General features: G+C 67.6%; 3 protein-coding genes across 3 annotated transcripts; 1 reads left to right on the forward strand and 2 right to left on the reverse strand.

Annotated features, from left to right (window-relative positions):
* Positions 1–3,676: 3,676 nt before the first annotated feature.
* Positions 3,677–5,023, reverse strand: EMIHUDRAFT_104836 (hypothetical protein; the record flags this gene model as incomplete). The annotated part of the gene is made up of 1 exon (XM_005763425.1): positions 3,677–5,023. The coding sequence occupies one exon, from the start codon at positions 5,021–5,023 to the stop codon at positions 3,677–3,679; it is 1,347 nt and encodes a 448-aa protein (XP_005763482.1).
* Positions 5,024–5,934: 911 nt separating this feature from the next.
* Positions 5,935–7,437, reverse strand: EMIHUDRAFT_437659 (hypothetical protein; the record flags this gene model as incomplete). The annotated part of the gene is made up of 5 exons (XM_005763426.1): positions 7,237–7,437; positions 6,949–7,162; positions 6,799–6,874; positions 6,144–6,511; positions 5,935–6,084 (listed from the first exon to the last, which is right to left on the reverse strand). Coding segments are annotated over exons 1-5 (960 nt in total), but the record flags the coding sequence as incomplete, so codon positions are not given.
* A 243-nt stretch (positions 7,438–7,680) lies between these two features.
* Positions 7,681–8,337, forward strand: EMIHUDRAFT_104837 (hypothetical protein; the record flags this gene model as incomplete). Its single annotated transcript, XM_005763427.1, has 1 exon — positions 7,681–8,337. The coding sequence occupies one exon, from the start codon at positions 7,681–7,683 to the stop codon at positions 8,335–8,337; it is 657 nt and encodes a 218-aa protein (XP_005763484.1).
* Positions 8,338–10,060: the final 1,723 nt, after the last annotated feature.

A 10,060-nucleotide genomic window follows, 5' to 3' on the forward strand; every position in this document is an offset into this window, starting at 1 on the left:
CGGCGGCGGTGAGGGCGGTGGAGGCGGTGAGGGCGGTGGCGGTGGACTGGGCGGCGGCGGCGTTGAGGGCGGCGGCGGCGGTGAGGGCGGCGGCGGTGAGGGCGGCGGCGGTGGACTGGGCGGCGGCGGCGGTGAGGGCGGTGGAGGCGGTGAGGGCGGCGGCGGTGGACTGGGCGGCGGCGGCGGTGAGGGCGGCGGCGGTGGACTGGGCGGCGGCGGCGACGGATGCGGCGGCGGCGGTGAGGGCGGTGGAGGCGGTGAGGGCGGCGGTGAGGGCGGTGGAGGCGGTGAGGGCGGCGGCGGTGGACTGGGCGGCGGTGGCGGTGAGGGCGGCGGCGGTGGACTGGTCGGCGGCGGCGTTGAGGGCGGCGGCGGCGGTGAGGGCGGTGGAGGCGGTGAGGGCGGCGGCGGTGGACTGGGCGGCGGTGGCGGTGAGGGCGGCGGCGGCGGTGAGGGCGGCGGCGGCGACGGGGGCGGCGGCGGCGGCGAGGGCGGCGGCGGCGAGGCTGGAGGCGGTGGCGGCGATGGTGGCGGCGGCGGTGAGGGCGGGCAAGGTGGATGCTTGACGTAGCAGTTGTGGTCGTAGCCGCTGACTTCTTCAGTGCGTGTCACGTTGTCTGTGTGGATCTCGCACTTCCCGGAGTCCGCCGTGAACTCGATCGCCACGCAGCCGGGGGTGTCACAGCACAGAGCCTTGCACTCCGTCAGGTTGCCGTAGCCGCGGTACTCCGTGTAGTTTCCGAAGCCGCCGTCCGCCGTCCGACACGCGCCCTGCGCCGCCCCTGCCCCCCCGGGAGGATCCCACGGGGCGTCGGCGTCGCAACTGCAGGGTGTCGGCGGAGCGGAAGGGGGCGGCGAGGGCGGCGGCGGTGCAGGCGGCGAGGGAGGTGGGGCAGCGGGCGGCGCGTGTGAGGGCGGTGGAGGCGGTGAGGGCGGCGGCGGCAAGGATGGAGGCGGCGGCGGCGGCGAGGGCGGCGGCGGCGGCGAGGGTGGCGGCGGCGGTGAGGGCGGTGGCGGCGGTGAGGGAGGCGGCGGTGGTGATGGTGGCGGCGGCGGCGACGGCGACGGCGAGGTTTGCGGCGGAGGCGGCGACTGGAAGGGGTGGCAGGCGCCACACTCTTCCGGAAATTCCTCTGCGACCATTTCGCACGCCTCCACCTCGATCCGGTCGGTGTTGCTCTTCAGCCAGTTGATGCGAGACTCGCACGATGAGAAGCCCTTGTAGTTGGCGGTCAGATCTTGGGCGAGCGTTGCGAGGACGGCGTCGGTGCAGCTGTCCACGCCACACCGAGCAGCCAGGACGTAGGGCGGCGGCGGTGACGGCGGCGGCGGTGGTGATGGTGGCGGCGGCGGCGACGGCGACGGCGAGGTTTGCGGCGGAGGCGGCGACTGGAAGGGGTGGCAGGCGCCACACTCTTCCGGAAATTCCTCTGCGACCTTTTCGCACGCCTCCACCTCGATCCGGTCGGTGTTGCTCTTCAGCCAGTTGATGCGAGACTCGCACGATGAGAAGCCCTTGTAGTTGGCGGTCAGATCTTGGGCGAGCGTTGCGAGGACGGCGTCGGTGCAGCTGTCCACGCCACACCGTGTGCCGCACACGCCCTGCAGGAAGAAGAGGATCACAATGCCGACTCGGAGAGCACGCGTGCTGGCGAGCAGGTGCACGGAGATCGCTGCGTGGCTGCGGCCCTCCACCCTCTTCTTCTTGACCTGCCCACGCAGCAGCGGCTCAAGGAACGCCGCGAGGAGCAGCGCCAGCACGGCCGCACAAGAGCGGAGAAAGAGCAGCGAGGCCACATCGACCTCTGAGAGGGCCGTGGCGGTCGTGAAGCTCTCCGCGAGTGAGGGTTTCACGAGTCGAGAACCGATCTTGGTCGCGCCGCAAGTCTCGTCAAATGGGGCGAGCTCGGCGTAGGCGCCGATGTTGAGCTTCATGGAGGTAGTGCTTTCCTTGAGCGCCGCCTCCAGCGCCTGCTGGTCGAGGTCGAGGTTGGCGTGCTTGGTCACGTCCGAGCCGGGGGTGTAGCCCGCGATGTCGGGCCAAGGGCTCGTTTCGTTGCACGCCGCCGCCACGCCGCCAGGCGAGAGGCCGCCCACGTCGGCGCAAGTGATGCCGAGGCAGTCGTAGGTGCTCTCGAAGGCGGCCTTGACCGCCGCGAAGTCGGGCGCCGTCCCCTTCTTGACCGCCTCGATCCGCGCGGCGTCGCCGAGCGTGGCGAAGTTGTTCGGGCCGTGCCGCCCGCTGCTGAAGATCATGTTGGTGCCGTCGAGGGCGGCGCTCACCCACTTGTCGGCGTAGTCAAAGTAGTAGTCGTAGAAGGCCGAGAAGGTCTGGTACGGGCAGCCGGCGCAGTCGCTGCCGTTGTACATCTTGCCCTCGGCGCTGGTGGAGAAGCCCTTCATGGTGCGGAGCCCGCTGGGGGCCTTGCCCGACAGCGAGTTCCCGCCGACGGCGTACAAGTCCTCGGCCAGGTCAAAGTTTGGAGTGTCGGTGCCGTTAGTGCTTTCCTTGAGCGCCGCCTCCAGCGCCTGCTGGTCGAGGTTGAGGTTGGCGTGCTTGGTCACGTCCGAGCCGGGGGTGTAGCCCGCGATGTCGGGCCAATCGCTGCCCTCAACGAGACCCAGAAGGAGACCCGGTAGGGCGACGAGGCCCGCCATCTCGCCCACGTTGTTTTGGATCTGCGAGGACGGGGGGGACAGGCGGCGGCGCGAGCGTCAGAAGCATAACATGGGACGAGCATGGCGCGGGCTCGTTTTGGGGGTCGCGGGGGCGCAGTAGGCACGGAGGCGACCCGCGGCCGCGCGCTCAGCCGCGCTCAGACCGCGATCTGATTGTGCCAGATTCGCGGCGCTCAATCCTCGGAGCGAGCCGCTCGCGCGCGGTCGCAGCACGGTGTGCAGCCGGCACGGGCTCGCTGCAGTGGTGGTTGTGGGGCGAGGCGAGAGGGCCCGCGCGGGCGCAGCTCTCATCTCGCGCTGCGTCGCGCCGGGCGAGGCAAAAGGCACCTTTCCAATCCCTTCGTGCTAGGGATCCTAGTGGCAAATCCAACTCGAAATTCGGCGTGCGCGGTCGGTCAAGGCCGAGTTTTTTCTTTTTCTCAAATTGCCTGTCAGTTCTTCACCTTTCTACCTACCTACCTACCGCGCCAGTCCGCGCCCTTGTTGTGCCAGTGTGCTGTGGGAGAGGCTTGTATTTTAACAATTCTCATTCTTGTATTCTTAGTGTGAGTGTTAGAGTTGTTTGTTTAAAAGAAAGAAAGAAAACGGACAACCCAAGGGAGGGATGGGAGGACGGCACGCCGCCACCACACAGGGATTTTAAGGAGAGGGGTGTGGTGCACTAGCCGTCGCCCACCCTTGGGCGTCCGCCTCTTCCTATCTCTCTTCGCAGTCTGCGCCGCACGCCGGCGGGGCGAGCCACCGTGCGCGCTCGGGATAACAGGCGAAGAACGAGTATGTCCATGCACACGCGTCATCCGCTCGACTGTCAACCAGTACCGCACTGAGTCACGTCATGCATCGCATGAACCTACCACGAATCTCGGATGCGATGCATCGGTGATCGGTGTACCGTGTTCTCGACCGTGTTCTAGCTTCTACCGTAGGATAGACGAACTACTCAATTACGACTGTATCTAGTACACGTTACTTGATAGATGATACTTCACTGAGTTTGTCAGGCTCTCGCGCTCGCCGTCGGTGTCGCTCTTGCTGACGCGCCCATCAGCTCCTTCTGCGCATTCATGTGGCGGTACTCGGGCGAGGCCAGGTAGCCGGGGAGCGACGCCCGCAACGAGCGCTCTTCGGGCAGCAGCCGGCGCGGCGAGTCGAGCGTGAGCACGTACTGCCCGGGGTAGCTGCACCTGATCGCAGGCTGCATGATCGTCGTCCAGCCCTGCTCCGTCAGATTCGGCTTGATATGGAAGACATGCCGCATCGCACGCACGCCAAACCACTCGTCCTCGAGCTCAAATCGCGAGACGTTATCGCCCATCGGCGCGAGGCGCGTGGGCGGCGAGTACTTGCAGTGCTTCCGATCACCTGGCTCGATCGTGCCTTCGGCGCTGAAGGCGTCGAATCCCTCGGGCGTGAGCCACCGTCGGCCGTCGTGCTGATCGAGGCGCAGCACCGTGTAGCCATGCACACTCTGATAGCGCACCATCGTGCGCGGCTCGACATGCGACGCCTCGACGATGATCGTGTGCACGCGCAGCCGCCGCCCGCCGCTGTGGCCACCGGCGCCCCTCTCCTTGGTCTCTCTGTCTGCGCCGCCGCTGATCAGCCGCTCGAGCGTGCTCATCCAACGGCCCTCGGGACCGTCGGCGTCCATCTTCAGAAGGTCGATCCGGCCGTCGGCGCCCGCGGCCTCCCAGAGCAGCTCCTCAAAGTCGCGGCCGCTCACGCTGTCCGGCAGAGTCAGCTGGCTCGAGCAGTTGCGGCCGTACCTCACCTTATTCTGGTCGAGACCGTAGATGTTGCCCCACCGCCAGCCGCCACAGCCGGAGCAGTCTGGGCAGTGCCGCGGCTCGAAGCACTCGGCGATGCCGCGAACGCACGCGCGGCTGTTGTGGATGGTCAGCCGATCGGACCAGCAGTTGAGCGCGGCCGTCTCATTGATCGCTCGCGCAAAGTCGGCCGCGGGCTCCACAGCAACCACGTGGCTTCCGAGAGCGAGCATTGCCGCGGTCATCCACCCGTTGTTTGCACCGAGGTCGAGAGCCCGACAGCGGCGTGCCGCAGGTCGGCGAGAGCAGTCTTCGAGGAAGGACGCGATGGCCTCCATGATGTGCGGCTCGGGCTCATCGGTGAGGCGCTGGTGCCGGCCACCTTCGCGCCGTCCGAGGTCACAGCAAAAGCCTCTGCTCCTGTGCGCGTACAGATCGCACGAGCCCGGCGTGCCCAGCTCCATGATCAGATGGAAAGCATCGATCGGCCAGCGCGGCGGTAGCGTGTATGCGCGCTCCAGCAGCGCCTCCGAGCAGTGCGGCGCCTTGTGGCGCGCGTGCTGCTGTTGGCACACCATTCCCGATGTAATGATGACCAGAAGTTGAAAACGTGTCAAAATGCCAAGAGGACGCCGCTGGCACGAGACTGCACTTCACCTTACTACATACATACATACTCAATGCGTACTAACATGTCACTTACCCCCACTCAACACACTTTATATTCGTCGACGGGTGCGGGAGCGCGGCGCAGTCAGTGCCGTGGCGATGCCTCCGGCTGTTTGCGGCGGGCGGCTTGCTGCTGGCTGCATGGCGAAAAACTCGTCTCGCCACACACCAAGGGCGTATGCTCTGGCGAGACGTGAGGCGCATGCGCCCAGGAGGGGAGGGGGCATGCGTAACGACACTGCTAGAGATGCCTTTCGGGGCCCAGAGACAAAACTTCTGATGCCATGCGTGACCTAGTAGTGTCCCCAGCTATGGGCGTGTCCACGTTGGAGCCAGGTGTGGTGTGGGCGCGAGAATAGCTCCGCCGTTCATGGAGGCAACCGATGCGAGTCGACTGGTGTGTGTCGTCGTGGTTTCGTATCAAGAATACTCACTCACACTCACTCACACGGTAAGGTAAGGTAAGGTAAACTTCTCCACACACACGAGGTGGTGGGGCAAGGGGGGGCAACCCTCGCATCTCCACGTCTAACGACAGGAGCCCCACGGCATTTAAAGTGCAAGGGCCCGGTGCGCGTGGGTGAGCGGTGTGTGAAGAACCAAGGTAAGGTAAGGTAAATTTTTCCACACACACAAGTGGTGGGGCAAGGGGGGGCGACCCTCGCATCTCCACACCCGGACACGGGCAGGAGCCCCACGGCATTCACAAAGTGCAAGCACTGCCACTGGCCCCGGGGTGGCGGTGCACGTGGGTGAGCACTGAGCAGCCTGCCCCTCCCTCCCCGCTCCCGAACTCCCGCACTTTCGTGTTAAACCTTACCTTCAACCTTGCCTGTATAAAAACACTGTCTCAGCTGCGGCGCACGCCGTGGACGGCTCGGTGGGCGCGCACTCGAGCCTGGCGAGCTGGCTCTCGCCCGGCAGCAGCCTCGCCTCGAGCCTCGCGGGCAGCCAGCCGGGCTGGGCGCGCCTATTCGTGGCAGAGTGCGGTTGCGGGTCTAGCGCTCTCAGCAGGCAGACCACGGGCACGGCCCGGGGCCGCGCGCTTGGCTGCGTCGGCGATCGCGTCGGGGTGGTCGGGCTGCACATGGCGGAAGCCGCAGCCCTTTCGGCGGCGGCAGGCGCCCGTGTTGAGGAACGCGTGGCAAAGCGGCGCCGTCGCCTCCGCCTCCTCTCTGCCCACACCGCCCGCCGAGGCTCCTCCTTCGCCTCCTCCTCCGCCTCCTCCCGCCGCCCGCAGCCCCTCCCGGGCCCGCTCCGCCACTCGCTCGCCCGAGGCCGGCGGCGGAGAGACATGCTTCGCCAGCCGCTCTCGCAAGGTGCTCCACGTGCCGACACCGGCGGCGGCGGCGGCGGCGGCGGCGGCGTACAGCTCGCGGCTTTTGACGAGGAAGAGCCTGTTCACAGCAGCCGGCCGCTGTGAAGAGACGCCGTCCGCCGCGCGTGCGGCTCGGTGGCGCTTGTCTGGGAGCAGACTTTCAAGTGTTACTCACAGGATAGAGCTGTATGAGTGAAGAGTGGCGCCTGGGTGGCTTGATGCCTACTGGCCAATGGCTAGCAACTAATCACTCTTAGAGGGGCGCCCCTCTGACTACTGCACTTTGTCCGTGGAGATGCCTCTCCCTGAGAACGCACAAAACGCCTCGTGTGCAATACCACTGGCTGGCTGGCTGGCTAGAGGCGCCTGGGTGGCCGGCTCGACGTGGCGTCGGTCAGGGCGCAGAGCGTGCGAAAGACAGAGGGCAGGTCACGGTCCCCGCCTAGAAAGGGCATCTCGCGGCATGTCGCGGCAACTCGCTGTCGCGCGGTGCGAGAAATCGCGGCTAGTCCACGCCAATATCGAGCAGCACCACCGAAGGCCGAACGGACTGCGCGGCCGCCTGGAGCTGCGCTGGGTAGCGAAGCGCGTCGAGCAGGCGGAGGGAGAGGCGTCCGGTCGAGAGGTGCGGCGCGAGTCGCTCCGAGCCGCGAGCGGAGCGGAGGCACTCGATCGATGAGTCGAGCCCGAGCACAGACGCCGCACCCGCGGCGAGAAGGGATGCGGTCGCCTGCAGACGTTTGGCGGCACCAACGGTGGGTCGCTGGCCGGAGTGTGACCAGAGCGTGCAGTGATGGCCACCACCTCTCCGTACGAGCAGCCAACCTCGAGCACGATAGCGCCTGCTGCCGCCTCTCGAGCACGACAGCGGAAAGCTGGTGTCTCGGGCACGACGAGCAGCATTGGCACCGAGCCGGCTTCGTGCGCGAGGCGATCGAGCGCGAGGCGAACAGTCATCAAATTCGTCGACGATGATAGAGGGGGCACGACCAGGGGGCTGGCGCGGCCGGAACGCCTGAGGCCGGGAGCACGAGTTTCTTTTTCTGCGATTTCGCTTTTGGCCTTCGATGTAGGAATCCTAATGAAACAAACGCAAGGCGGGCATGGCATATCGCTCTCGGGCCCTGAAAAAGGAATTTTTTCTGATGGCAGGAGCCCGCCGACTTGTCGCCGATTTAGTGGCACCCCCAGCTGGCCCACATCGCCACCGGAGCACGCCGACTAGTGGTGCAAGCTGCCAGGCCTTCGATGCACGGAAACACATCGAATGCCTCTCCGGCACGAACGTACGGTCCCATCCTTGGCTGCTGCGCGTATGCGACCTTCGTGGGCGATGGTGCGGAGTACGCGTGCGCCGCTCGCGTGTGGGCGCAGAGTGTGCTGGAGACGGGCACCGCCCACCCGGTGGTCATCGTAGCCACGACTCAGATGCACGGTGGGCTGGGAAACCTGTCCGGGCAGGTCCGACTTGCGCACTACCCGCCCGCACCCTCGCGCGGCAAGCACAACTTCGCCGTCACCTTCGGTAAGCTGTGGGCGGGCCAACTACCGTACGCGCGCGTCGTCTACGTGGACGCGGACACCCTGGTGCTGCGCAGCCTCGACCACCTCTTCGCGCTCGGACCGAAGGTGGCCCTCGGCGCGCCGCGAGCCTACTGGCTGCCGCAGCCCTTCTTCCAGAGCGGAGGACCCATGCTCATCAACACGAGCAGCAAGCGCTTTAGCGGCGCGCTGCGGCAACAGCTACCTCCCCGCTACGCGGGGGAGATGGATTGGCTCAACGAGGTGTACGGCCACTCGCCACACTTCTCATGGGACGCCGTCGCCGGCGAGTACGCGATGCTCATCGGCGAGTACATCCCCTCCGACCGTATCTACCTCTACTGGACGCGCAGGCACCGCTAGTTATCACCCCTGCTATGCTCACTAAGCACCGCGCAGCTCACGGGGAGGCGATCCCCGCCGCTAGTTATCAGACCCCTGCTGTGCTCACTAGGCACCGCGCAGCTCACGGCGAGGGTACCCCCTTCGCACCGCGCGCCGTCCACTTCATTGCGGGATGGAAGCCGTGGCGCTGGCCCCCTGCGCGCCTGCGCAGCGCACACGCGGGCGCGCCGAGCAAGTTGCACACGCTCTACGCACAATGGTGGCGTCATGCACGGCGGCACTGCCCCGCCCTCGGCCGACCGGGACCGCCCCGGCTCATCCCCCCTCCGCCCCGGGCTACCTCCCCGCGCCGCACCGCGCACGAGGGGCAGAGGCCCAGCGCCAAAGGGGAGGTAACCCGCGGGCAGAGGGGCAAGGCCACCGGGCCCATGGCCGTAGACAGTTAAAAGTGTCCACGTGTGCATTTCTGTTTTTCAATGCTATCGAGCGCAAACAAATACAGTAACAATCGCTCCAGAATTAGGGGGGGATAATGTGATTTTTGAATGAACGCCTCGCGCAAAACCACCGCTACCATGCCACAGAAGACCCTTGTGGGCTATCCAGAACACCTAAGATCATGCCTAGCTCTAACGTGGGCCCGAGATATGCCAGCTAAACCCCGGATTTTTTCCGGCAGGCTCCGCCGCACTGTGATATGAGCGTCGGCAGGACCCTTTGAAATCATGAATGGCGGCGTCTGGAGAGGCCCCCACGGCCGGGGGCGGTAAGTGGGTGATAGGAGGGTGATAAACGACCATAACACCGGCCATCGGACCCCTCCACCCCCCGCAAACACAGTCCAAACCGGCCCCGGCGGCCGCCGTGCAGGAGGCCGCCGGGGCGCACCAAACGGCCCTTCACGACCGCCACGCGGGCCACCACGGCCCGTCCCGGTGGCACGGGTGCCATCACGCACCCGCCCGACGCCCCCGGCCCGCCAGCTCCCGCTCCAGGAGACTTCACCTCCGCCAGCGAGCCGCAGCGCGCCCCCCTTTCGCGCACCGCGGCCGCACGCCCAAGAAGTGGCCGAAGGGCGACCTACGCGGCACTAAAATCACGACTAGAAGCGCCGCCCGCCAGCAGGCAGCTTGCCCGCCGCGCGCCGCGCGCCGCCGCAGCCCCCGGCCGGCGCTGGAAGGGTTATGCCGGCCGGTAGCCGCCGTCGCGCCGCAGCGGTTGGGGCGGCGGCGCCAGGACGCCCCGAGCGGAGCTGTGAAGAGCCTGGGGCGCGGGGTGGGGGTCGGGGAGGGCGACGTGGGCGATGGTGGTGGCGTGGGTGCGCGGGGCCGGCGTGTGGGGGCGCGGGGAGGTCGGTGGTGGTGTGTGGGAGGTGGGGCGAGAACGCAGGAGGCCGGCAGGCAGAGGCGGCGTGGCGGCGCGTCGGCGGCGGTGAGAGCGGAGAGGAGGGCGGTGGGGAGGGCGGTGGGGAGGGCGGTGACGTTGGCGGCGGCGACGCCAGTCGCGTGGGCGGCGGCGAGGCAGGTGGCGGGGCAGGAGGCGGCCCGGAGGGCGGCAGCGGCGGCGCGGCGGTAGCGGCGCCGGGCGGGAGGGTGGGTCGGCGGCAGCGTTGGCGAGGCGGCGGCGCGGGTGGCAGTGGCGAGGGCGGCGGTGCGGGTGGGCGGGAGGCGGCCGCCAACGGTGGCGGTGGCGGCCGGGCCATCGGCGGCGGGCGGCGCGGCGGTTGGGGCGGCAGCGGGGC

The sequence above is a fragment of the Emiliania huxleyi genome (assembly GCF_000372725.1).
Source record: "Emiliania huxleyi CCMP1516 unplaced genomic scaffold EMIHUscaffold_63, whole genome shotgun sequence".
In the NCBI taxonomy this organism is placed as follows: Eukaryota; Haptophyta; order Isochrysidales; family Noelaerhabdaceae; genus Emiliania; species Emiliania huxleyi.